Source organism: Syzygium oleosum, unplaced genomic scaffold, assembly GCF_021117445.2.
Source record: "Syzygium oleosum isolate NSW1041296 unplaced genomic scaffold, Sole_v2.1 Sole_v2.08, whole genome shotgun sequence".
In the NCBI taxonomy this organism is placed as follows: domain Eukaryota; kingdom Viridiplantae; phylum Streptophyta; class Magnoliopsida; order Myrtales; family Myrtaceae; genus Syzygium; species Syzygium oleosum.
Window position 1 is genome coordinate 1,431,800 of NW_026607492.1, and position 27,555 is coordinate 1,459,354.

A 27,555-nucleotide genomic window follows, 5' to 3' on the forward strand; every position below is an offset into this window, starting at 1 on the left:
CATTTTTCTGTTGCCGGGTTCCGTTTATTCACGGACGGCACAAACGAGACATGTAGTTTTTGGGAACCATGTGGCGTGTTTTGATACTAGCAGGGCAAAAGATTTCGGAGTTACAGATGCAGATGCAGAGTCCCCTGTAACCAAAGTATTAAAAATTGCGCAGCGCAGCTTAGGATTTACAAGTAGGATAGGGACATCACTTCCACGTGAAATTATCACATCAGCGATAACAAAAGATGTATTGGAGGGACACACTGAAAGTTCTCTAAGCAAGCAACAGGACTATATTGTTTTTCATGTACTCCATATTCACATTGTCAAAAACATTGACTATTTTGTGAAATCTGCAGCTTGTTTGGCTTTTATAAACCAATCCATGAGTTCACTTTTTTTTCAAACCCACCCTTGAGGTCATTTCTTGTTAATATAATCATGTTATTAGATTATAGTAAGGAAAAAAACGGCCAATACTTATCGGACAATACGATGTGGTGCCTCGCAAGAGAAAAACCATCCCTTGCGGGGCGAGCTGCAGGGACGGGGAACGCGATGTGGCGATCCCCATCCCCTTCCTGGCTCACCTTGTGCCCATCCCTCTTCTAATGAGCTTACACATATTTTTTAAATTTATTCTGCTGCTGTTTCCGTTGTTCCTGTTCTGCTGGTTTAAGGGGAAAAAAAGTTCTTTGACTCTTCATCTTCAATCGAAACTACAAAGGTCATTTTGATGTTGGAAGATCATGAAATACACTACTAACTTCGTAAAATGCAAGCTGTATATCCGGGCAAACGGGCGAGATTATTTGTTCTTGGTGACGTCAAAGGCGAGGATTCTGCACAAACGGATTCCTGGGTCAAAAGAATATTAAGAATGATGAGCTCCGCTTCATTGAACACAAGCAGATTATTCTTTAAGTAAGTCCCATGCACCCATTATCGACCTTTTGCGAGTTCTCCAGATGATCAGGGGAACCGCCCGGTCGATTTTCGCGAATTTCACAATGTGGGACCAAAATTGCGAAAGATATATACAGCATGAACAAAAGCAGACTGCAGTGGTTTGTTCAGGCATCAGTCACCCGTGTCGAAAGCCGCAGAGGCCGCACTTATACACAGTTTGTCCACACCTCTCGAAGGAGATCATATCTGGTGGTGTTTTGATTGGAATTTTGCTTCGATGTCCAACTAGGCTTAGTCGAAACAGGAGAAGACCGAGGACCGTCCATGAAGATTGAAGCTAAGGGCGAATTCAGTTCATCGAGTTCATCGTCGCTAATGTATGATTTTCTGATCACAGACGACGCACATCGTCTAAGCTGAGAATCTGCAACAACCTCCCCGATAATTCCACCAACAGTAGATGCCAAAGGCGGCGTGTATATTGCAGGCGCTGCAAGGTATGGACAGTCTGCAACGGATTCTTCAGCATCCAAACTATGATCCTGCATTGGAAGCAATAAGCTGGTTATTGACACTATGAGACTTTGCGATGTTCCAATTTATTTATTGGATAACGGGGTTTGGAAGTAACTTATCCCAAATACTCTCTCCTCCTTATTGCAAATTGGATATGTAACATCTGAATGTATCTAAATGTATGGAAGATGGTATAATGCATTTTGAATCTCCTAGCACTCCACTAACATGTGAAAATAAGCTGCTGCTTCAGTAAGAGAAATTTTGCATACCTATGCAAAGAAATGCAGTTCATTGTGTTGGTTGACAAAGAACTAACCTCAGATTCCAAGGCTTCAAGCACTCCGTCTGGAATGGAGTCGGGGCAAAACTCATCTGGGACAAAATTGTCGAGAACCCTCTTGATCAGTGAAGCAGCAAACATAGGGCATACCTGAACAAATGTGTAGAAAGTAAGTGCTCTACAGTATCACGGTGCCACAGAAAGCATATCGTAGGGTAATTTTTTCAGAGGTAAACCTCTTTCCTGATAGATCTACTCAAAAGCATGTCCTTTGGCAGCATCATAAGATCGCTCAACGCACTCAAGAGATGAAAGGACTTAAAGGAACTGTCTTTCCCCTCGTCATCAACATATTCACTCTCATCTTCTGGTAAATCGGTATCATCTCTACCAAATAAATCAGTAAGCCATCTTGACCAGTTCCCAATCTGAAAATCACACCAAGAAAGAACCTCAGGAAAAAAATGGATTGTTATCGCGTCAGGCAACAGCTGTCACACACCCCCAAAAGATAGAAAGATTGCTTCGTGAAATACACTACATAAACCATAAACTTCACAATGGTCCATTAACAGCATGATTACCCCTTGCTCATATGCACTATTATTTCTTAGAAAGGAAAGAGAATCTGTTAACATGGCTAAATCAACATCTGTTGTAGTCTAGTTGGTATGGGATTCTCGGCTCTAACCCAAGAGACCCAGGTTCAAGTCCAGGGACAGAATTGTTATTTTACGTTGTCAATAAGTCCGAGTGGTTAAGGAGATAGACTTGAAATCTGTTGGGCTAATAAGGTATTGAATGAGTCGAGGCTTCTCTACCTAAAGTGGGCTTTCCTCATTATAGAAAAAAAAATTGACATTCAAGAGGTCCTTACTCCTGAAGTTATATCTTATGTCTATACTTCATGCATCACAAAAACACATTTTTGTATGACATAGGAACTGTCCGATTATGAGAACAAACAAAAAACAACAGGGAAAAACTAGCACAACTTTGAAAATTCTACCGTGTTCTTTAGTTGTGCACCAATGCCAAAGCTTGATGTCCCTACTGGTATAGGTAGAACCTTGGGATCACTGATGGGGTCAGATATTGGATCACTTGGGATCCCATTTGCAGAATCACGAAGAATAGCATTGAACATGGCCACATCTAATCTACCCACACACTGCTCCATAATCTGCAGAAATTGGGAACAAAACCACAATTTTAATGTCGTAATTCTAAGAAGTAACATCACAATTGTTTTTTACAGTAGATACAACTTTCAAATTACAAATCACAAGATGCTCAAGTTTTCAGACTAGCGCATCCTCATTGTTTTCATGTCATGCTAACATAAATTACGAAGCAGTATTTTTTTTTTTAAGAAAGTGATCTCATATATGTCATGCATAGTTTTGAGTCATGCCAAAGCTAGGTCACTATTATGCAACCAAGGCCAAAGAAAAGTATTGATCATATCATCAGTTGCATATAGAATAAAAAGTGCAGCACAAGTTCAAGGACCATTTACAGCTCGGTTGCGATATTGATTAAAGCATCATCATCTGAAAGAATGGACAAAATGTTTGGAATGAGCACTTTGCTGCTTTAGTTTGTTGCGTATCGTCTTATGGCAGTTACTCATTAACCTGAATTGAAACTATGTGCAGAAACAAGTTCGCAGCCATAACACAAGTATTGCATCAGATAAGGTATTCTTCAAATCATCTTTTAAAAATATTATGCTGCTGTAAATGATGTGTCATTAACAGTAGAAAAGAGCACACGCATGGCACGAGCCATGCAGCAAGTACATATGTTCACAACTTCATACCAGCCTCGCAAGCATAGGCAAGCAGCCACATTCATGTCCTACAGCTCGAACAGGACAAAGTCTTTCACAAGCATCCCTAAATGCTTTCTTCCAGTGGTCCAGTGAAATGTCTCCTCGAACATCTTCATGAGTTACTCTTTCACCACTTTCATTTAAGCTAGAGTCCATGATATCGGTAGCCTTTATAGTAGTAGACTGCATATATGGAGTCAAGGTCTGGAAAGGGATAAAGGAACTATAAATCAGCCCACAACAGAAAAGAAAAACATACAGGACAGAAAAGAATTAAGCTTCTTTGTGAAGATCGTAAAGCCCGTGACACAGGAAAAGAATAGAGATGAGTAGGAGGGGAGGGGGAGAAGTGGGAACCAAATAAATGCGAGACCTGCCACCATATGGACTCTATTGCACGGGAGAAGATCCAAGTTTCAACCCTTTCCAGTGCAGATACAAATGTATTGTGGTCCTCCCAGTCACACACTGTTCCACCATTCGCATTTCCATTCCTATGAGAAGAGGACTTCCATTTTAACGACGATGGAATCTCAACACTTTGCTTCCCAGCATTATCTTTGCTGCTCTGGGTCGATGAGGAAAGTGATAGGTCCATCTTTTGCGTCATCCCACTGATTATTGTTCTTAATACAACAGAATTGGACAACCAGTACATTAATCTGCACTCAGCACATCGGAAGCAAAATCAACCTATATGGACCATCTGTCATTTATAAAGCTCAGAAGTAATTGTCAAAGTGAGTGATATGGATAGGCTTGTTATGGGCTCAGTCAATGATCTATTAGTTAGCCATGGTAGAACAATTTCTGCAAGGACCTATATTCTTCTATAACTTCCAAATTTTTCTTAGGATTTAATCTCACAATCCGCTATTGCAGGTAACTCAATATCCTAAAACATCATGTGAGTAAACTCATATGATCATCCAGACCAACAAAAAAAATAAAACTCCTATGATCCCCACTTGGAGAGGCAAAAATATGCATTGTCATCGAAAATCTAAATAAGCTATAACAGTTATTGCAGATGTTGAATTTGAGATTTTTAGACTTCTGGAAACATAATGGTCAACGTTAGAAATGTCTAATGAAAACAAAATCTCCAGAAAGGTCTCACTCTATATAGTGTGTACCTTGGCACATCATTGCCACATGCTTTTGCAACCAACACTAAACCTGAAACAGCACTTCTAGCTGCACTAGCTCTTCTTGAATGTGACAGCTCTCTACAAGCATGAATATACAATCGAGAAAGCCGCCGAGCCGGAGCATGGACTTTAGCCATAGAAGAACCATGCTCCGCAATTACTGAAAACAGAGCAACCTCGACTGCAGCTGCTTCAATTAACTCTCCCTCTAGCATTTTGATTCGATGCTCCAATTGCTGAACTTTAGCTTCCAAAAGTGCACTTCCCGTGTCCTTAGCATAAACCTTAGCATCCCTTCTTTCATTACTTCTGAAGCTTCTGACTCCAATTGGTGTAACAGCACCTTCCTTATTAGGACCGGCTAACGGGTGAGCGCTTGCTGTTCCAATGCTCTTGGCAATATCTGCAGGCGAACGGACAGATTTTGCATGCCTTAATCTGTCAATTACATGTCCCTTCATTCCATGGCTTTCTCCCCCGGAAGAAAATTCATCATTTGTGAGAAATTTCTGCTCACTAGCAGCATCAACTGAAAGTCCATCAACCGAATCAAGTCCAACAGTACCGTTCTCTTCTTCCAGCCCATTTCCCCCAATTCCATCTGTTGCTGAATTTTTACCAACATCATCTTGACCTACTTTCAAACATTTCTTATTGTCATCATCAATGACCTGAGCATCAGTACCATCCATGATGTCCAAATTTTCACCAGAAGGAGTTAATCTAGCAGAAGTAATCAGAATATCCTTCGCATTTAGTAGAGTTTCACCACCTGATTCAGATTCTCCAAGAGCATCTTGGGTCAAACTTTCACTGCTGTAACTTAGAGCGATAATGGACTCTTCCTCTGCTTGGTCAATGGCACAGGAAGAGATCGAAGAATGAGCACTATGACCACCTGCTTTTGGGAAGGCCATTGAACTAGACCTCCCCGAGCTAATAGAAGATGCATTGCCGTTGTCCAAACACCCTGGATCGGAAGAAAGGTCAAATGATGATGAGCAGGAAGAACTCGGAAGTAAGCTCTCTGCTGGTTGCAAGTTCTCTGCAACCGCAACTTCTGATGTAACATCAGATCTTGTGAGCTCCAACACTGGATCTGAAGCTAAAAGGTGATTCTCCTCAATCCTTACGATGGTCTCGTCAATGGCAACAGATCCGCTCTGCCATTCAAAGCCAACAGTCCTTTTAGTAAAGTTGAAGCTATTAAGTTAGATGTTCGAAGCCATCAACCCAGTGCCAGACAGGTCTTATACCTCCAAACAAGAGCACATAAACCCAGAGATAAATGCAACAGGCACTTTAAGCCCCAAGCCCACCAAGTTTCACATCATGTGAAGAATCGGACGGTGTTTCAAAACATTTAGGTGCATTCCATTTCCTTCCAACATAACTGGATTCTTTGAGGAGAATGGTCCAGACTCAAAACCACAAAACTTGTGCCTTTTCGCTACTTGTTATATGTTCCTAAATACATGCTACAGGAGGCTGGTACAGTTTCTAAGAAAAATATCTAATGTTATAATTAGGATTCCTACAAGCATGAATGGCCTATCATCATGAAAATTATTCAAGGTATCCAAGGAAAAACACTGGTAATTACTACCAGAGGAGCTACAACAAGTACCTGTTCATTTTGAGGAGGTAGAATGCCATTAGATCTTAAAGGAGAAGAGGGAATCGACACTGATGCGTGGGATGAAACATCATCATCAGTGAAAGATGTCATTTCCGCTTCTGCTGCATATTCTTCTCTCATCAAGGCCGCAACGGACTCGCTGCCATTCTTGTCCAGTGATGATTGCATCTCCAAGCTTTCCTTTGAGGAAAAACTTAAGGAACCTTTATCAACAGGCTGAATATTGACATACAGAACAGGTTGAGCCGTATTCCTAAAGTTCCTATGGCAATTCATTTGAGCAGTAATGCTTATGGCATCCTTGATGACACCGTAGTCTGCCAAATCTACCGAGGCGGTACCAAGCAACTGGCCTTTCAAAGTCCTATCCCTTCGAGGCTCGTACAAGTGAAACTCCAAGCAATTCTTTTGGAACGCATCGCCGTCTCCTGATTTGGCAGAGGTATCCCTCAGTAGAGTCACCGGTAGCCTAAAGGACTCGTTGAATTCGATCTTGCCATCGTTGACGCCAGAGCTCAGAGATGGAACGACAGAACTCGTCGACCCACTATGCTTTTCCCCGTTTTCCCACTGGACAAGGGCAGAGCGGACCGACTTGAGAGACTGCGACGGAGGCCAGGGTTTGATCTCCTGAATGTGGATTAGATAGTGAAGCTTAACAGAGGCGCTTTTCCTGGCCTTCGCCTTCAGACCAAGAACCATCGTTGCCAAAACTCCACTCTATTCCCGCGACCCGGAGGAGTATTTACGCAGTCGCCGCGAAAGGCCTCTGCTCAAATTTCACTGTCACGAAGCAAGAAAACCAGAGTCCTTATCTCCGCATTTCACAAATTTTTAAAGCTCGTCTTTTCAGCTCACCGAGTGCAAATGCGACACAACAAGCTCGAAATCAGCAAAAATTTCTCTTTCTAACACCTACGAAACTCTACAGAATTCTACCACCCGCCTGCCTGGGTAGCACTGCTGGAGCGCGGACTCTTCCTCTTGCAAAGATTGAGTCTTCGAATTTCGGGTATCGCAGAATGACTTAACCGGTGTACGTGTGTGTGGTGGCTAGCACGTATCGCCCCCAGAGTTTACCTCCCGGCCGTCGGCCGTGCGGGTTCCCTGGGTAAAAAAAAAAAAAACTCTACAGAATTCTGAACAGAGCATTGCACCAACAACTCGCGCATACACGCTGCGTTTAGCCCGACTGATCCAGAGGTAAAAAAACCACCACCGCAACGCGGAACTTGCAGCCACTCAGAGCTCAAAGCAACACAACGATCAACAGAAAAAAAAAATCCAAAATGGTGCTACAAGAACCAACTCAAAAACCACACACGAACATGTTAAAGCCTCCATTTACCAACCACAGAGATCAGACAAAAAGCGAACACTCCGCCAAATCATCAGCCACAGCAACCCACGACGCTTCCTCACCGGTCAAAATGTCGGCAGCCGAGACTCGCCGGAGAACTCGGGGAGAGACGCCAAGGACCAGCCGTTTGCTCCGTCAAGCTCGCGCAACACCTCCGCCTGCAATGTCTGACGTTTTACGGGAGGAGCTTTCAGAGGAGAATGAAAGTGAAGAAGAAGAAGGAAGAGGAAGAAGAAGCTGGGAGAGAATCTTTAGTCAAACGCACAAAAATACGAGAGAGAAGAAAACTGCAGACCGTAGCAGAGCAGAATAGCCATGAGTTAAAAAAGGAAAGGCCTTGATTTTTTTCCTTTTAATAATTTTTAGTGAAGCTCGGTTTGGCCAGGGAGGGGCGCTGATTTCGACGGCGAAAAGGCGATGTCGTTCCACGTGCTCTGCGGATTGGAAATCCCGTCGTTTTGAGTTCGTTTTGATAGCGATGCCTGGGCGGAAATGATTTTCCACTCACTAAATTAAAAATTAAATGCGAAATGCGTTTTCCCTTGAATGTAGCGACCAGCGAGAATCTTCACGCGCGTCGGTCACAAGGCTGGTCGGAGCCCTACCCCGTTCCGGCCACCACTTGATAAGAAAAATGTCGAGCAACACTCGATACGTAATTAAAAAAGGAAAAATCTTTCACTTTTCATATCTCGAGTTAATACCAGGGAAAAAACCCAAATTGATATGGTTTGTCACGTGAACTTGTCATGTCAATTAAGTTGTTATCAGATGTTATTCAATTCAGCAATTTCACGAAAAATTTGACAGAAGCTAACGAAGGATAAATATGTCGCCAGTGTACAAATTTGCTATTTTTTGTGACCCTTAAATTAGTTTAGGTAAATTCGTCACAGGTGTACCAATTTAAAAATTTTAGTTATCCGAAAATTAATTTTGGGTAATTTGCTCAATTTGAGGTTTTTCATGATATTAACAATTCTTTTATCTTTTCCTTACCAAAAAAAAACAATTCTTTTATCTACGTAAAGAAAATCGAGAAAAAATCAAAATGAGATTTTCTTATCTTAAGACGGAATTTTTTCCTCGATAACACAAATATTGACAAAATAATAATAAATCGATTGGGTTTAGCTGCACATAACCGAATTATACTGATTTTTTTTGTACCTAACATGTGATGATCACACAAAATGATTAGGAATCAAGCACGTACAATGCAATAAGTCAATTAAACTATGATTAATTTCAAAATTTTAGTGACAAACAAAGCGATAGTCATATACACATCAATCATTTGAGCTACACATAAAATACATTTTCCGTATACCCAAAACACTCAACAGAGTAGTTTGCTCAGCGGCTGAGTAGCGCGTGAGTCCAAACGCGCGTGGGGTACCGAGGAGATGGTGGGAATAGTGGACATTGGCGCGTCGTTGTCAAGCCTCGCTGGCGTCATTCGCCGACACACAATTCTGAAAAGGGACGAGGGCCCCAATCACCGTTCATCGGCACTACACGCGGACGGTCACGATTCTCTTCCGTACCGATGGGTCGGACCGAGCCCATAACCCACCGCAACAGAGCCCGCGAGAGCAACCTAACCCACGTCTTGTTACGAAGATATGATTTGGTATCACTCGTGACGGTGATGAATAAAGTCGGACATTTTCAACGTGAGGTGACGAAGACCAAAGCTTCCTTTATTTCGCAAAAAATGATTAATTTAAAAAATATTTTTTTAAAAAACATTATATTTGTCGCTTAAAATAATTAATCAATAAAAAATATCTTGCAGATAATAATTCATGTCCAAATATTTAATTAGGAGACGAATATATTTTCGTTAATTCATTTTTGTGAATGATGTAAACGATCGATCATCACTAATTTTTAGCGAAACAAACAGAGCACAATGTCATTTTGATTGGTCTTGACTAATTAGGGAAATAATAGATATAAAGTCCACGCCCAGATTGATCACAGCCCCAGAGAAAAAAAAATTTTAAAAAAAAAGAGTTGACTAGCGTCGGCTTGGTGGTGGTGAGGAGGAATGCGAAGTTGCTGGCGCGAAATATACGATATACTATATAAAATTCAATCGTCATCCCCCAAAGGTAGCAACCCTCTTGGGCAAATTGTCAACGTGCCGACAATTCTCGACATGATTCGATACACTTAACAGAAACAAATGCCACGAAAAAAAAGAATAACAATGTTTTCCGGCAATACTATTTGGCGCCCATTCATAATTCAAATAGAGCACGTGAACACGAATTGCCAGAGCCTGCACAGGAAGACAAATTTTCTCACGAGAGCAGAAGGAGATAGGAGTGATGAGAAAGACAAATCGGTTCGTGGGTGATGTTGACTTCAGCTTAGTAGAACAGCTCACGGCCAACCACGGACGATGGAGAATCTATCAAAATGCTTGGACAAAAAACTTTATTTTTCAGGGGAGTGGCGATGAGTGGACCACCTAAACCTAGTAAAGCGCAAAATTGAAGAAATGTCGGCACCGTGCTGGAGTTGATGAATGCTCCTGTACATTACAGCCATTTCCAGGTTAACACTTCGTTGTACCATCCAGATTGAGAACAATCCGACTGAGCATATCACGGGCCAAACTTAAACCTTATGCCGGTGCTTGCCGGGCAGACGGATTCCGGATTCAAATGGGCAAATGTGCCGGAGTCTGCTTTGTGCTCCTGCCCGTATGGAGAAATCAAAAGAAGGAACAGATTTAAACCTGCGTAACCGCCGACTATTTACAGGAGAGCTCGGTCCCTGAAAATGCGGGGCCCTTCCTCAAGACTGAGAGGTAGCGTCGGATTTTTGGTCGGTGTCATACGCCGCCTGGACTTGGGCCGCATACTGTAAGTTCCAGAGGACGTCCTCGAAGGAGGGGCGATCCGAGGGGTCGAGAGATATGCATTTGTTCGTGATGGATACCGCGATGGACAGCGACTCTTGCGAGCATGTCGTTAAGACTATTGGATCCACGATCCGTCTCCGTCCGTCCTGACTACCAAAAGATGCCTGCACGATGAAATGGGTATTAAATTTACGTAGCGGCAGGACTGCTAGGATGAGGAACGAAAAGATCTTTCGGCATGTAGCTGTTGTTATCATTTAAAACGTTTTCATGCGCTCTTTAGGTAGAATACATTAACGTTAGACAAAGGAATATCTGTATTTAGGATAAAGACCATCTTGAGACTGCCAGTTTTAAGCCCCGTCAAAAGCTTCCAAGCAAATGAACTCCCTAGCATAAGTTTAACCTTTATAAAACTTTTTGAATAGTAAAATGATAGTATAGATCTGAGTAACTTTTCTAGACAGACAAGTAATAAGAACAAAAGGCTGAAGCTCAAAAAAAGGATCGTGTGAGTCTCATCTGCATTGAGTAACCGACTAGACATTTGATTTGTTTGGGCTTACCATTTCATTCAGCAGAAATGTCTCTCCTTTCCCGGTAACTATGGTCCCAACAAGTGACTCGAGTAATATGAATCCGAAATTGTACACATCATCCTCCATGTTCGTCTTCTGACTGCAAGAAGTAAGAGTCGAGATCGAGCATTACTAGTACATCCATAGAATTCGAAGCAAATAGACTTGAACCGATGAGGAGAAATCTGAAAATAACAGGTAATGATTGGGTATCTTGGTGCCACCAGTTATCTGCAATGATTCTATCAATATACACCTCACATGTTGCTAGCTCCAGTTGTATCTCCACAAGACTCAAGCTCAGTGCATGAAATCCGTAATAGTATCTCAAGGAATGGGTGATTCAGACAGCTAAATATTGTCCTCGGACCAATACTCATTTGAACATGCATGTACTATGTACGTTCATTTAATGATGCAATTACACGATCTAGCGAGATTTTCAGAAATGAAGTTCCATACCCTGTTTTGAGTCCTTCTCCCTTTGCCTATAAATAAGCAAAAAAATGCATCAGGAACAAACCCGTACTAAAAAATAGCTGCAGCTTATATATGAGAGTACCAAGAAGTAATACTGAAGAAACTTACCTCCAACTTTTCGAAATCATCAATGAGGATGGACATTCCATAGTCACTTAGCTTGGCAATCTGATGCTCATCAAGCAATATATTATTTGTTTTCAACCTATTGTTGAAGCAACCGGGAATGACCCCAGTATGAAGAAAATGCACGGCCTTGGCAACACCAATGAGTATGGCCAATCTATCTGACCAATTGAGAACCTTCTCCAGAGAATTCTCTGCATACAACATGTACATGAAGATGTTGAAGACATAGAACATGGGTTTTGAACAATTTGAGGATTCCTATAAACTATCCTTATAACAAAGAAGGCGGCATTCTCAAACACAGTGATTGTATCACACTTGTGAAATCTCTCCTATACGGCACCAGTAGGATTCTGACCTGTTAAGTGGGTACGGTAATTTCCATTGACCACGTATTCGTATATGAGAAAGACCTTAGTACTGGACTCATCTTGTCCTTGACCATCAGCACAATGGCCCAAAAGTCCGACCAGATGTGGATGATGGAGCTTAGAAAGCAAGTCGAGCCGTACCCGGAGATTCTGCACTGAATGTTTCTTCAGCGAAACTATGGACCGAATGGCAACATAGGCTCCATTCTCGAGCCTTCCTTTGTAAAGCTGAAAGGAATAACAAGTCACGATCAGGTCTTATGGTCTCTCTATATGATTTCTTTACTTGGTAATTTTAGACATTTGAGGTTGGAACTTAGCATGTCAATAGAGAGAAGCAAATTCAAAGACCATTGCAAGCTTTAATAGAGTGATCGCAGCTCGTGAAGGGTGAATCCTATAAAAAGTAAAGCAAAGCCTGTATTTAGTGATCTTTTTAATTACACCCTTCAAGAATACCTTATTTTGCAAGAGAGTAAGGAAAACCGGCAGTTAGGAGATCACAATCTCGAGATTTACTTTACTTCAGAGATTGCTATCTCAAGTAAATTACTTCTGAGTTTCCCATGACGAGTAGCCATCACAGAATAGTTAAAGCAAACAGTTATCGTCAAGCTAGGTTATGAGATCTCCAAGAAAATCTTATTTGCGAGTTACCTTCCCAACAGAGCCTTCACCCATCAAATTTGATGGAGCAAAGTCATTCGTTGCTTCCTTCAACTCTTCCAACGAAAACAGTCGATATGAAGGTGCGCTCCGTGTCCCTATCTTTGCTGCCTCGGATATCAACCCTCCAAAGAACAGAAGACATACATAGATTAGTTTGATTCTGAATCAATGCCTCAGCAGCATCTCACTGAACAAGAATAAACACGACATGCTCAAATGTAAACAAACATTAGGGTGATGAAACCACAAGACCATAATTCGGCAATCACTTACTGGCGCTAGCCAGGAATTCAGCAGACAGCCCAGCAGGAGCATTTTCTTGTACAATCTTTGGCAAATCATGTTGCTCAAATGTTCGTCTAGAACGAACTTTTCTACAGAAAACAAGAAGTCCAAGCGCCAAAAGCACAATGACGAGAGCAGCGCCAACGATGATGGCTATCAAAACTCCTAATTCTCCTCCGAGAAAATGCTTCCTCCTCGCAACAGGTGTCTTGCAGTAAGCCTCGCTGTGCTGATGTTTGACATCAACGGACAAACAGTTCCCGCTAAACTTAACCACGGGCTTGGCCGAAGTAGCACCCAGGCATGAAGGAAGCTCGCCGATGAACTTATTGTTAGATATGTCTACGAAGCCCAACTTACTTCCGCAATGTAGATTTCCCGGGAGCGAACCGCTGAGCATGTTCGAGGACAAATCCAAATAACTGATGTTCGGCAGAGAGAACAGGGCTTGCGGAGGCATTCCGGTCAGAAAATTGAAGGACAAATCAAGGTGTTGGAGCTGATCCAACTCACCGTATTGCTCAGGAATATCACCAGAGAAAGAATTCCTACTCAGAAGCACAGTGACCAACCCTCTTGGCAAATTAGGCGGGTCGGAATCGAAATGATTGTCTATCAAGTCCAGCAGGTGAAGGCTGCTCAAGGCACCCATATCAGGCAACTTACCAGACATCTCGTTCTTTGACAGAGCGACAGTACTGAGCGTCTCTATCCTCGAAATGGAAGATGGAAACGGACCGCTGAGCCGGTTGTTCTTGAGACTCAAGACAGTCAAATTGGACATGGAGTCCAAACCATCGGGAACACTACCATCGAAGTAATTCCCATCCAGAGTCAGAAATTGGAGGCTCGCCAGCCTCGATATCTGACTCGGGATCGGGCCGAACAAGTAATTTGAGCTCAAATCCAAGAGCTCGAGCGAAGACAGCCGGTGGATTTTATCAGGAAGTGGTCCCCAAATGCCCAGGGAGACCAGGCTGAGCACTTGCAAGCTGGTCAGTCTGGTCAGCGTGGTCACGAAGGAATCGACAGAGAAGGTCTCCGACAGAGTCTGGTTGGGAATTGCGTGGCCATCGAAGTCACGGACCTTGACGCGCTTGTCTCCCATGATCCTGAGCTCGGTGATGAAGGTGTCCTGGCACGTGATGCTCAACTGGGGAGAGGGAGCAGCATTGCAGACGTCTCCAGAGTAATTTACCCAGATGTCCAAGCACGGTGGGTACTCCAAGTGTTTCCTTAGTTGAAGCAGGACCTGGGATTGGTACGTCTGCAGCTGGTGCGTGGTCGGAATCAGCATGACTCCCGAAAGAAAAAGCAACAGGAAGCAGGAAACATCGGCCATTTTCGGGAGAAATGCGGGGCTCCAGTCTCTCGGGAGCCTCGCTTTCGCCGAGAAGACGGAGGAGGAAGAAGAAGAAGAAGAAGAAGTTGAAGTCGCCGGAGACGAAGCAGGTCGGGTCCTGTAACTGAGGAAAGGCGGAATCAACTCCACCAGTGAAGGATGAACATGCTCGAGAGAGGACAGCAAGAACTCCGAATCCCCCTCGTATCCCAGAATTCAGGGGGAAAAAAAATCTGGACAACGCGCGGGAGAGAGAAAAAGTAGGCCGGATTCCGAGAAAACGCCGCGAAATGCCGGAAAAAATTTCCCCGGCGGCCGTTTTCCGGGGGAAAAAACACAAGAGAAGCTAAAGCTCGAAGCCTGACTCGACGAATTCTAACATAAGAACTGAAAGGGAATGAGAATATATAGTCGTCGGAGGAAATGGCCGAAATGCTTTGCTGGTCGGTAATAATTGCCCGAAGGAATGTCTCAGGACAAACTTCGAGTGGAAACACGGACACAAAAAAACGAACGGAAAAAAGGGGGAAAGCGAGAGACAGGGCCACTACGAAAGGAAGAGAGGAGGAGGAGGAATGGCTAATAACTGCTTGGGGAGCGAGAGAGAAGAAGAGGAGACAGAGAGCCTCGGGAAGAGAGGAATCAGATAGCCGTCAGAGCTCGTAATGGAACCGAACACTGTACGATCTTCCCTTCCCTTCATTGAATGCGGGGGCCGAAACATCAAACATGAGACGGTGCGACAATAATGGAGGTAGTTGGAGTGTGTCAGCCGAGCGGTGGCGGAGAGAGAGAGACGCAGCAGGGGAAGGTAGTGCGATTGCTGCAGCTTTTTGCTCAGTTGGAGGAGGAGGCAGAGGAGGGGGAGTAATGGAGGTCGGGGTCGGGTCTTCAGAAGAGACAAAAGGAAATGTCGAGGTGGAGATGAGGACGACGAGAGAGTCAGACAGACGGCGAGGAGGAATGGGAAGAAGAAAGAGCCAGAGTCCCGATCGCTCGCTCGCTGCGACTCGGTGAGTGGGAGTAGCGAGTTGGTTTGGGGACACTCTGCGACTGTGGCTTGAGATTTTGCAGGCATTTTTCTGGCCTTATTCTGTTTGGATTTTCGTTTTTTTTATTGTCCTTTTTTTTTTGGGGGCTCTAGCTGTTGGTGGGCCGATGAAATGCCCGCGGATTCTGATGCTATTTACGGGACTGCCATCACGTGGTGTCCCCTGCACCAATTTTTGAATTGATGGAAAGTTGGACCGGCTTTGAACGCATGCTGCTGCCTTGTCCGGTCACTCGGTCGATGCTTTAATAATCCTGAACTTCTTGGTGGAAAAAATCCAATTTTTGGAGCACGTAACTTGTCGAGATGATAGGAGTAGAGCTTGATCACCACGAGTTTTGTTTAAGGAGCGACTCTAGAGATTTTTTTTTCTTTTTCCAAACATGCTTAATTAACGTATGTTCGATTCGTAAGAAGATGTTGATTACACTCGTCTCGATAAAAGCTGATGGGTTTTTACGAAATTATTTAGGTGCTTTTTTTGGTTTTGTTCCCGATGACGCGAATGGAGAAAAGTTAATGGTCACGTCCATGGTTTGATCTCGTCCTATATAAATGGAAAGATTAATAGTTGCTTTGCCATAGCCTTCGTATCAGGGCTCTTCCTCAATTCGTCCTTATCTAGAAAGTTCGAGTGAACAAGATGCCTCAAAAAAAAGATTTTTTTGTCAACGAAGCTAAAGTTCAGTGTTCAATTCTTACCACGCATGGCCTTTAACGATCATATTTCAAAAATTTCACAACACGGCATATGGTCTCAAAAAATGACTTTTTATAAATTTTTCAAAATTAAACGACAGTCTCCTGTTTTTGTTGGGAGAGTACAGAAGGTTGCTTTTTTTTTTAATCGAAAGCAAACGGGCTAGAAAGAGCGACTGCATTCTTCTTTCTTTAGCTTGAAATACAATTCTTCTTCTTTTCGGTAGATGACTTACCTTCTTTCTCATTTGAGATGATCTGACACCTCTCTTTTTGCATGAAATCACAAGCGAGCTCGACTCAAATTAGATCTCACCATATTCATTACGCGCGCGAAGCAGCCGAAGCGAATTTCTAGTATTTGTCCGAATTCATATCGATTCTACCACAGTAAGATTGAGTGGAAATGGCGGGACAAAATGCGGATATGTACAATCATTTTGTATCAAGATCTAAATCAAAAGTTACCAATTATAACCAAATTCGAGGGAAATGATTGAGCAAACCCTAGATTTCCGAGTTGGGGATTGCTGACTCATCTTTTGCCCCCCCTTGGATTTTTCGAAACTCCAACCTGACTGTTGGGAGGGGTGGGTGGGGTCCCGCTAGCCCATGCATGCAGCCAGCCTGTTTCGAATGGCGAGACCACGTGGCGTTATCCCGCGAGTGGTGCTCGGGGAATCCCATGAAGTCGCCGGGACGTCGCGACCACGCGCGTACCCCCCCGGCTCGGCGCTTTGCTGTGGCGTGCCGTACACGCGCCGGCGAGGGCGAGTGGGTGACGGTTTAGCCATGTGCGGGAGCTTGAGGACGGTGACGCGGACGAACGCTTGTTGACTGCCCAGACAAAGAGGCATGTTGGTTGGGCATCATGGGTTAAGAAAGAACAAATTATTTATCATATGTTGATTGTCATCATTAATGAATCTTAACGAATATTGAGTAATGATTGACCATAAGGTCATAAATAGGTTTATCAAATGATTTGGCAAATTGTACGTGATGATTAAACCAATGGACCTATTTAAGTCCCTAATTAAAATCTATCCCGTTATTTTAGTAAACTCATCCAGCATATGAGTCTTAGGCTGCATCTAATAAAAAATCCTTTGTAAAGTTATTTTAGTTTAAGTGGTGTTTGGCAAAAAAAAATTTGCCAAGGACTTTTGGGTTCAACTTTTTTTTACCCTTCGCCAGAGCCGGCAAAGGGTTAAGGCCGTCGATGAGCCAGTTCTGGCGCCGTCACCTGAGATCATGTGACCCTAAGCGACGAGGCCTGAGATCCGCAACTTCGCCAACCTCTTGTCGGCCCTTGCGCAAAGCAGACGAACAATAATAGCGAGGGGCAAAACCAAAATATTAAAAAATTGGCGATGGTAGTTTTGAAGGAAAAAACTAGCTTCAGCATTCGGCCAAATGCCGAAAGCCTGTTGGTAGGGACCAACATCCGGCTTTCAATTTTCCCAATGCCAGCATTTCTCCGGGGGGATTTTCGGCCTCCAAAGCCTCTTGGGAAAGTTAAATCAATCGCACCCTTAATATCTCTAACACTATTCATTCATAAAAAGTAGCTGAATTTTATATTTTAACTTTTCCTGCTAAATATTGTCTATTTCATATGCAAATAAATCATCTAAATGGCGGGAATAGGATAACTATAAGTTTATTGGAATAATTACAACAAAGAAGCGAAATACATATGCTTTTGTATAAGATGCGGTTAAAGATAGATTCTTGGCATCTGGCTCAGTCAAATCAATCCCCAAGTTCCGAACACGCATTTTTACATTGTGTCGTCTTTCGTGTAAAGACGAGCCGCTGAGTAAATTTTCTATGTGATTAGAACGGACCCGCCACGTACTTTAATAAGGCGAAAGCCTCAAAGCAACTTGTTCACGCTTGTTACAGCTTTTTTTACCCATGTTATATTTGACCAAAAGTGAATCGCGGGTCGCGAGGACAGAGGCCGGATTTCGCGTCTTCATCCTTTTTCAATCTTTGTTAGCTCTTGAATCCAAGGCACGTTCCGTGGCGGTGCTAGTAAGGATTAGTTTTCTAATCTACAGTAAAAGGAGTTGATTAGACAAGCTTCGAAGTCCAATTTAAAAAAAAAAAAGGTGTTTAAATTAATCATCGCTAATATGTTAATCATCACTCCCCGCTACTTAACTAAATACCAGCGGTGACTAACTCTGTTTTGATTAACCAAAATGATGGGAAGAACTCGCGCGATCCACGTGACGATGAAATCGAGAAATGGATGACCGCGAGGTAGGGTCTTAGGGGTGTTCATGGGTCCGGCGGCCTGCTCGGCCGACACCCGACGTAGACCGTACTGAACCGATCCGTCTAGCGTTCGAAACGCGGAAGCTATCACGGGCCACTTCAGGGTTCGGCCCACGGGATTGAGTGTAGCCCCACGGACATGTTCTCGTGACATTGAGAAGATCCGAGGGTACAATGAACAGAGTTTAGGGCCCAACAAAAAACATCGGCCCAAGGAAAAGGAAAGGGAGAAAAGAACGTATCTTCTTTTACCGAACGGGTCAGATGACCAGAATATGTCCAACGTTCTTAACGAGTCTAGAAATCAAGCATCGTCGAGCGAATCATTTCAAATTTAGAAAAAGAATGATAGCGTTGACCTACATATTACAACGCGATGGGAAATCTCTCAATTTTTATATGTTTTGCTTGGGGAGACAACATGAATATAAAAATAATTTAACACCCGTTGTCAATTGATGCAGAATTATGGGAAGGTGATTGTGGTCTAGATAAGTAGCAATGCCTTTTTTTCTTTTTCATTTGGGTACTTGCAAAGGAGTGCATAGAGTAACAATATCGATGTGAGAAAAAATTCTATGGAGAGAACGAATAGTTCTTATATAAATGGATACAAGTTATGAGTTACGTACAGTCGACATTCTCACATCTCTCGCGAAAACATTTTTTGCATTTACCGCGGATAGAGTAAGTATTCATAATAAAAAAAACCCCGATGATGATTGAATAATTAAGTGTTTAGTTTAGGTTCAGTGTATCAAATCACAACTGCTCTTCAGATTATCTTTGGGCGCCCATCCTCGCGCACCATGTAAGTGGAGTCTTACTTGATGCATATGGACATGACAGTTCGTTTGCACTCACGAGAACGAGTTGAGCAGTAATGTTCAGACATCGAATGTCATTTAATAAATGAAAAAAAAGAAGAAGCAAATTTCATGCCGCGAAAGAACAAATCCCCATGATGATTGATGACCTTTATCATCAAACTCTAGGCCCCCCCATGCTTTCCTCACGCAAGCAAGTAGTAAGAAACGTGCCCTTCAAGCTCCCCCCTCTCTCATGATTTGCCCGCGACACGAAGCCTCGAATTCGTGCAAATAAGTTCCCACTCGACACAATTTTTTCATAAACAAGTCACGATTCCCTTCCCTTATCCTCCCCATCTTACTCTTCCCCTTTTCACTCCCCTTAGGCAATCTTCTAAACCCCATCATTGTCGCCCTTTGCCGTGGCCAAATCGTGGCTTTGGGGGCCTCCCTAATCATCCCGGTTGGGCACTAACCGAAGCTTGCCCGTCAATTTAAATTGAGGTCGCTTTTCTTTCTTCTTCTTTTCCCCTTAGAAGGAGCGGTTAACCCTAGCTTCGAAGGAGAGCCACGATGAAATTCACTTATTGTGTAAGGAAAGATTGTGAAGCAAGAGATCGAATTGTGTTTTAAGTGGTTTGAGACTCAAGTTAACGTGATTGAACGGAGCGGTGTTGGTTGAGGCCTTCGAGAAAGCATAGCAATGCCTTGCCGCTTTAGTTGAGAGGTTTTTTCTTTCTTTGCGGGGCTAATATCTATAGAATAATATCGTATATTTGGCTTTATATGGAGATAATTAACAAAAAAAAGTTTTAATCTTATTGTACGGATGCCAATTCATTCATAAAATTTTTAATTTGACTAATTTAGTTCTAAACATTTTTTTATGATTTTCCAATGTAGTCATTCTGGTCATTTTTTTTTTTAAATCGTTGACATGAAGGTCCGATTGACGTTGATTGTCTTACGTGGTGCCTCGCATAAAAACGGCATGTAAGACGGCTGGAGCTGACATTGGGCGATTTTTACAATTTTTTAAAAAAGAACACGAATATTTTCTTTTCCTTTTTCCTCGGCTAGCCCTCGCCTGTCGTTGGCCTTTGCCGAGGCCCTGTAATAGGCGAAGGAAGAAGGAAGAACAATAAAAGAACATCGAAAATAGAAAATTTTAGAAAAAAAATTGAATATTATCAATGTCAGTGCTCATCGTGCCATGTAGGATAGTTGGCATTCACGTCAGTGAATTCCAGTTAAATGCCAAAAGGTTTTGGACTAGATTGATCAAATTGAAAAGTTTAGTACTGAATTAAAATGCACATAAGTAGTTTAGAATTTTCTGGTAATCTTTCCGTGCTATATAATATTTTGAACTGAAGGGTTTTCGTCCACCGTACTTTTGAATCGAATCGAGTATCGCTTTCCTTAGCACATCGGAATCCTATTGCTTCGCTAGTGGGGGTCGGTGAAGGCGCCAAAGTGATTGGAACTCCAAAACGTGATGATGGTCTTGCGAATGTGGTGGGGGTACGAGCACGAATTATTACACACATTGTGTCTCTCTAAAACACTTAGCATGGACCTCGTCTGTTGGCCACTTCTCGAATTAGGGTTTTATTTTACATTTGAATTCCACTTTCCTTAACCAACAACGAATACAAAAGAACGAAAAAAGATAAAAGAAGATAAAAAAGAGAAAAGGAAGAACAAAGAAGCAGGGGGAGGGAGTTCGAATGCCCTCAGTGAACTTTCCATGTGCTAAAATTTTCACGAAAACAGCTGGGCCTAGGTTGCCCTGGACACCTAATTAATCTTTCTCTATTTTCGTGAAAATAGCACTATTGATTTTATTATTTTTCGAGAAAATTACCCAATCGGTCATATAAATATATTGTGCTGATGTTAATTCAATCCTAAATTTGCCAATTTTGTCCTAAATATTGTGTGAAATTACAATGCGCGGGTTAGAGATTTTCAGCGAAAATTGACCGTTGAACAATAATGGAAGTTCGAGCAAAGGTTTAGAAGTTTAGGGCTGAATTGGCATTCGTACAATAAGATTTAGGGAAAATGACATAAATAGTTCATGAATTTTGGTCCAATGCGTGATGTGATCCCTGAACTTTTAATTTGTTTAGTATGGTTCATGAACTTTAGCCCATTGTTCAATGTGATCCCTGAACCTTTACTTTTTTTAATGACGTCCTTTAACTTTTGGCACATATTTAATTTAATTACTCTTAATGCAAGAGCTAAAATCAGGCTCAGTTCACAATTTGGGCATGGGGATTGTCAAAGTCATAACTATTGGTCCATATCAAATGTTGATGCTGAGGTGGTCAAGTTATCACTTTTTAATTGGTCTTTAACAATTTTAATTATGAGTCCTAAATCTTTTGTCCAGCCATGCTAAATCCCAAAGGCGGAAAGGCACTAACCAATCCCGAAGTTCCACAAAACAATCAGACATTCTATGATTACAGTTGATCCATGATCAGAACCACCTAGTTTTCCAGCTCGTATGACAAAAAAAAAAAACAAGATTACACTTGGAAAGTAGCTTCTTTTCCTAATTTCCAAGGAAAATGGGAGATCCAATCAAGCATAAGCACGCAAAAAAACTTGCAAGAACCAAACACTGCAACGAGAAGACATCTCCAAAACCAAAAGCAAGAAGCTTACATCAAACCTTCCATCACTAGAGGACTTGAATAAGCCAATGCACGCTTAAACAGATTATAGGAGAGATCAACACAAGAGAAATTTAATTATTCGGGAGAGTTCAGATTGCTGAACAAAGGAGCAAGTACCCATCAAAGAATATCCACACTTTAGCGAAATCGATAGCATAATAGAAAATATTGAATGTAGTCCTTTAATTTACCCAATGTTCAGTTATGAAAATATTGAATGTAGTCCTTCCATTACTTCAATTTCAGGGACTGCATTGAAAATTTTCATATAGTTCAAAGATTACATTGAACATGTAAAAAAATTCGATGACCTCATTTAAATTATCCCTAAGATTTAAAGAACCGTTTCAATAATTAATCAGACCATTAAGTTCATGTACAGTTTGTCATTATCCCTAAGATTTAGAACCGTTTCAATAATTTCATAATTATGTTTCTCCAACTTAATTCGTGCCTTCACAATCACGCAGAAATAGGAATCATGTGGTTGAACGGTTTTGACCGATCACGCATGATCTTTTAGGGTTTGGTAGGTGGGCGCCCGTAACTGCTTTAGGCACTTTGGATTTGCTGACTTCTTCGTGTGATTTTGGTAGATGCAACTTCCTTGCACAAAATTGCACGTACGTGCGTGCATCATGGTTAATGCCAACTAAGAAGTTCCGAGGCTTGCGAAACTAGCCCATCGATTGGTAGCTAAAATTAAGACGCGAAAAGGGAAAAGCAGCGGCAGTGCGCGAAACTCGCGCTCCGGCAGCCACATCGAGCGTGGATTCGATCAAGAAACGTTTGCTCTCGGAGGACTAAGTAACGAGGAATTGATGACCGGGCGAATTCATGTGAATTAGGGGGCGGCAGGGCGCGTTTGATTCCCTCCATTTTCGGGCGCGAGTAATTTAAACATTCGATCTACTTATTGGAGTTTCGACTCGTGCATGACTCGACCCACGAAGCTAATAGATGTGATTAGTCGGGTCCCGACAATTAGAAAAAAAAAGAAGGAAAAATCCAAGACGAGGAGGAATGCTCTATCTGGCATCTGAGCTGTGACCGAGGGCAAATGCAGCCAACAGAAGTCCCGAAGATATTCGACTTGGATTTCTGACGTGACGTGACCCGATTAAACTAATCTTCAGGGTTTTGATTAGCATGCAGTCAAGCCAAGAAAGTCCAAAGAACGAACGTCGGTCGATGGGGGGGACACTAACAAAGTACGACGGAGTAAGATTATGGTCGCAATCTTAAATCAAATCTACACACCTTAGTATGATTAGACGAGCCTCGCCAGGATTCCTATGCGTTTTTTGGCCTTTTGCTTTTTTGGCCTTAGGATTCCCACACGTGTGAGATGGCAGCTTGTCGACGTTTTTTGGAATCTCAATTGCATGGACAGGTTTAGCAGTTGGTTGCTGAGGATCGGTACTTCGATTAGGGGGCGTTTGGCAGTTAAAATTTTTTGTGCCCGGGCACAAATTTACAAAAAATTATTCTCAGAATCAGTTTTGGAACAGAATCAAGAAGCTAAACAATTTTTCCATTTCTGATTCTTCTTAATTTTCTTCTTCCTTTTTTATTTTGTTCTTCATCTCTTCCCGGTTTGCCACTGGCGCCGGCGACCGGCCATGGCCAAGGAAAGAAATAAAAAAAAGAAAAAAGGAAAAAAAAGAGAAAAAAATATTTAAAAATTCAAAATATTATTAATAAAGAAATTTTGTGTAGTTATCAAACGCATTTCTGTTATTTTTCTATTCTACGAATAAAAATTTTGGGCAGTTACCAAACGCATTCAAATGCTTAGAAATTGTTCCTGGGCACAAAATAAAAAAGAATCCTTTCTGAGCAGAATCTGTTTCCGAGCACAGAATCGTTGCCATATGCACCCTTAAGGGCCCGTTTGGCAAGTTGCTAAATAGTGAAAATTTCCATTCTTTTATTCCCAGAATTAGTTTGGGAACAGAAATCCGTTTGTTAAATTTTTTGTTCGCGGACACAAATTTGCAAAAAATTGTTCCCAAAATTAATTTTGAAACAGAATCAAGAAGCAAAAAAAAAAAGTAGCTTCTTGATTCTGGGAACAATTTTTCCATTTTCGATTCTTCTTGGTTTTCTTCTTCCTTCTTGGTTTGTTGTTCTTCTTCTTCTTGGCCGGCTGCCGGCCAAAGGCCAAGGTTGGCGAGGGCATCATGGCCGCGACGGCGAGGCCTCGCCTAGACATGGCGAGGCCGACCTCGCTGTCACGACCCCAGCGAGGGAGATGGGTCGCGACAGCGGCGAGGGCCGCGACGCCCTCGCCGGCCCTGGCCTCTGGCCTCTGGCCGGTCGCTGGTTGCCAGCGTTGGTGACCGGCCATGACTAAGGAAGTGAAGGAAAAGAAAGAAAAAAAAAAGAAATATTAAAAAATTGAAAATATTATTAATAAAAAGAAATTTTGTGTAGTTACCAAACGCATTTCTGTTCTTTTTCTATTCCAAGAATAGAAATTTTGAGCAGTTACCAAACGTTTTCAAATGCTTAGAAATTGTTTCCGAGCACGGAATTAAAAAGAATAATTTCTGAGTAAAATCAGTTCCCGAGAACAGAATCGTTGCCATACGCACCCTAAGAAGTGAGAGATCGCGCGTGGGAAAGATCCCCACCTTTCGGTGCTCCGTTCGGGGGGCTTGACCAAAGCGGGATGCGCCGTGTGGTTGTGGGAACGGGGGAACGCCGAGAGAGGTCCGACAGGCGACCGCCCGCAGTAATCGGTGAAACGACGGTGTCTTTGGGAGCTAAAACTGGGAACTTGAGCGTCAAGCCAGGAGAGGTCTCCTCTGAACGTAGAAGACAAAAGGGAGAAACCAAAAGAATTAAGACACGGTCAAAAAGATGCTTTGACCGGAGCCGCAGCAGAAAGAGAAGAAGTAGCTTCTCAAGTACTGCTGTTGACCATCATGTATACTGTCCGAGCACGGTTGTTCAGTTCGGTTTGGATTTCCGTGATACCCGAACCAAACCGCAACATTTGAGTATGCATTCGACGCGACTCGAACCCATCTAACCCGAACCGAAACGGCATAATCGATGAGCGCTTGATATTCAACTACACGTTTGAAATAAGTTTATAGACACGTGGCACCTGCCGCTTTATGGACGGCGCTTTACTCGATACGTATTAAGAGAGTTCTAACTATCCATAATTAGAGACTAGTCGAATTAAAAGTCGAGGACGGACGTAGTCCCCCCATGGCCCGAGGCTGACCGCGTCAACCACTCGGACGGAGACTGGCTAACCGTGAGCAGGACGAGACACCCTGGCCGGCGAGAGAGATCTTCGAGCTCGAATTGCTCTTCTAATTTTCTTGCCGTGCATCCATGCCTTCCCCCACCACCATAATTGGACCAAGTACATTGTACTCCCCCCCCACCTCCTCTCCTCGGCACCCACCGTGGCCTGGTTGGTAGAGGTGGAGTCCGGGGTCGCCGAATCATATTTCCATGTCCCTCACAAAGATTTCCCCGGGACGTATGATTGCTCGGAACGGGAAGATTGCTTGGGTGCACGTTATACGTACGGGCTTTGTCTGACTAGATATCGGAGCAAGTGTACATGCTGCAAGTACTTCCGCATTTATGGTTTCTATCATAGTTGCTATTGCTTTCTTTAACTTCTGCCCGTATTGATGATATGGATGCAATTGCGAGGGATAAGATCCTCTGTTCGATGCTTTCATTACCAGTGTCTCGTCCATTCTTCATATGCCAATGATCCATGCAGATAAGGCACCGTCGTATAGAATTTGTAACTCCTACATCAGGCTCTGGAGATCAGTTGAGGCACCGATCGTGCGTTTCTATCGACAAGGCTCCCGCGCTACACACACACACACACACACACACGAGAAAGTGGGTGTGTGGAAAATTGTGTATGATTCGCCACTTTCTTATAACGAGTTTTGTTAATCACGAATCCGTGTGAAGGGAAAGACGATTGATAAGTGGGAGGAAATCGTATATACATAGAGAGCCGTCACCAAATGAAGCGAGACGGCTCATTTCTCATCGGATGCTGTCCCATCCGAGCATTAAGTGCCGAAACCGAACACGGAAGATCTACCGATTCAAGAGATAGGATGTTCCGACTTATCTGGACAGATCCTCAATAAATGACGATATAAATAACCAAATCTCGGGTTAGAAAACTGGCCGTGCGCGAACATGGCCATGGCCATGGCCAATGCACACACGATACGTACCGCGAAGAATTTGGCCACCACATGCACCGTCGTCGGGGGGTCGTCGCTAAGCCGGGCGATGGCATGGCCCTTCGTCTCTGACACCCACACATGGTCGGACGCAATTCCTGATGCGTCTTTTCCTCAGCAAATCGATTTGTTTTTACCTTCCTTTGCCTTTTCCTTTTTCCAGAGCCAAATCGTCATGTGAGATATCTCAGTAGGTACTAGCCTGCTCAGTTCGGATATCGTATAATTATGTTCGTATGTTATTATAATCTGCACGTTTCAGGTTGCTTCATAGACATCAGAATTTGCCCCCACTCGAAAAAGAGATAAAACAAAAGAGAGAAAAAGAGGGAGGGAGACAGCAGATTCGCGGGGATAGAGAGTTTCCCGGTATTTGCTGCAGGGTGTGCGCTGAGCCAGGAGGCATCACTCTGCTAAAGCCTGACCTCAACCTGATCTTTTTTTTTTTTTGGTAACCGAGATGTCAGGGCCAGCTTGCGCGCACCTCGACTATTCCTCGGGGAGATTAAAGACAAGAACTCCACCGCCATGGCCCCCACTTAAATCACAAGTCTTTCGGTGGGGAATCGAACCGGGATCACCACACTAACCACACAATCCCAAGTACGCCATAACCAACTGAGCTACCCATGAGTGGGTACGCCCTAACCAACTGATCTTTTGGCCCTCTTTTATCGGAGAATTTGTTTGGACTAAGTTAGATTGATCCGCAATAGACATGGATCGAGTTGGGTCGAGCGAATCTCAAAATTATATTGATCGCTCGAAAGGGTACATGAGAAGTACGTAAATTTCAAAGCAAAATAAGTCGAAGTGAAACAAGACCCAAAATACTTGCAAAACAAAATCAAATCCAAAAAAATAAGGAGGAGCAAAAGAGCAAGCACGTACTTGACCCATATGAACAGATCTATCATAAAAAATAATCGGCCGTCGATCACTGGATCTCGTATCTTTATCGGTGATGGGCAGATGCTCCAGGAATGACAGAGTTGCTAGTTGGTGGTGCGCGCCTAGATTCGGTTTTCATTGCCCTATCGTCGTTCGAAAATGACTAGAGTGGATTGAACGGATAAGATCCGGACATTTGTGAAAGCACATCTTCGCGGTTCAGCGAGATTCCGGAAGCTCCTACAATCGCCGTTGAAACCGGAGGCAGAGGACTCGTCATATCCCGGAAGCCGTATTTACCGAACTCCATAAAAGAATATCAACCGTTCATACGGAGATCTCGCATGAAACCAACCTCATCGAACGATCCCGATCATGTAATTGGTGATAGCTCGGAGCTTTATGCAAAGAAATTCCGTTTTCGAGGTGAACCTCCCGTTACCGTTCTTTGCCTCAACAAGAAGGAAATGTGTGTA

General features: G+C 43.0%; 2 protein-coding genes across 3 annotated transcripts; both read right to left on the reverse strand.

Annotated features, from left to right (window-relative positions):
- Nucleotides 1–863: 863 nt before the first annotated feature.
- Nucleotides 864–8,006, reverse strand: LOC115672870 (uncharacterized). Of its 2 annotated transcripts, none has more exons than XM_056313845.1 (9): nt 7,746–8,004; nt 6,312–7,106; nt 4,670–5,847; nt 3,907–4,195; nt 3,522–3,737; nt 2,709–2,882; nt 1,936–2,127; nt 1,736–1,849; nt 864–1,442 (listed from the first exon to the last, which is right to left on the reverse strand). In XM_056313845.1, exons 2-9 carry the CDS (start codon nt 7,023–7,025, stop codon nt 1,107–1,109), a joined length of 3,213 nt encoding a protein of 1,070 aa, XP_056169820.1. In that variant the 5' UTR covers nt 7,026–7,106; nt 7,746–8,004; the 3' UTR covers nt 864–1,106. The 2 variants fall into 2 exon arrangements, with proteins under 2 accessions (XP_056169820.1, XP_056169821.1); XM_056313846.1 differs by having other exon boundaries at nt 1,156–1,442; nt 1,689–1,849; nt 7,746–8,006.
- Nucleotides 8,007–10,103: 2,097 nt separating this feature from the next.
- Nucleotides 10,104–14,914, reverse strand: LOC115672872 (probable inactive leucine-rich repeat receptor-like protein kinase At3g03770). The gene is made up of 7 exons (XM_030594855.2): nt 13,059–14,914; nt 12,774–12,907; nt 12,104–12,344; nt 11,725–11,936; nt 11,599–11,624; nt 11,125–11,236; nt 10,104–10,722 (listed from the first exon to the last, which is right to left on the reverse strand). Exons 1-7 carry the CDS (start codon nt 14,410–14,412, stop codon nt 10,492–10,494), a joined length of 2,310 nt encoding a protein of 769 aa, XP_030450715.2. The 5' UTR covers nt 14,413–14,914; the 3' UTR covers nt 10,104–10,491.
- Between the last annotated feature and the right edge of the window lie 12,641 nt (nt 14,915–27,555).

Excerpts from the sequence above, each read along its gene's own strand:
- LOC115672872 (XM_030594855.2), bottom strand. The coding sequence starts at position 14,412 with ATGGCCGATGTTTCCTGCTTCCTGTTGCTTTTTCTTTCGGGAGTCATG. Across the intron at positions 12,908-13,058 it reads TGAATTCCTGGCTAGCGCCA|GGTTGATATCCGAGGCAGCA; the intron begins GTAAGTGATTGC and ends TGTTCTTTGGAG. Across the intron at positions 11,937-12,103 it reads TTACCGTACCCACTTAACAG|AGAATTCTCTGGAGAAGGTT; the intron begins GTCAGAATCCTA and ends TGTTGTATGCAG.
- LOC115672870 (XM_056313845.1), bottom strand. The coding sequence starts at position 7,025 with ATGGTTCTTGGTCTGAAGGCGAAGGCCAGGAAAAGCGCCTCTGTTAAG. Across the intron at positions 3,738-3,906 it reads TAGAGTCCATATGGTGGCAG|ACCTTGACTCCATATATGCA; the intron begins GTCTCGCATTTA and ends ATCCCTTTCCAG. Across the intron at positions 1,443-1,735 it reads TTGAAGCCTTGGAATCTGAG|GATCATAGTTTGGATGCTGA; the intron begins GTTAGTTCTTTG and ends CTTCCAATGCAG.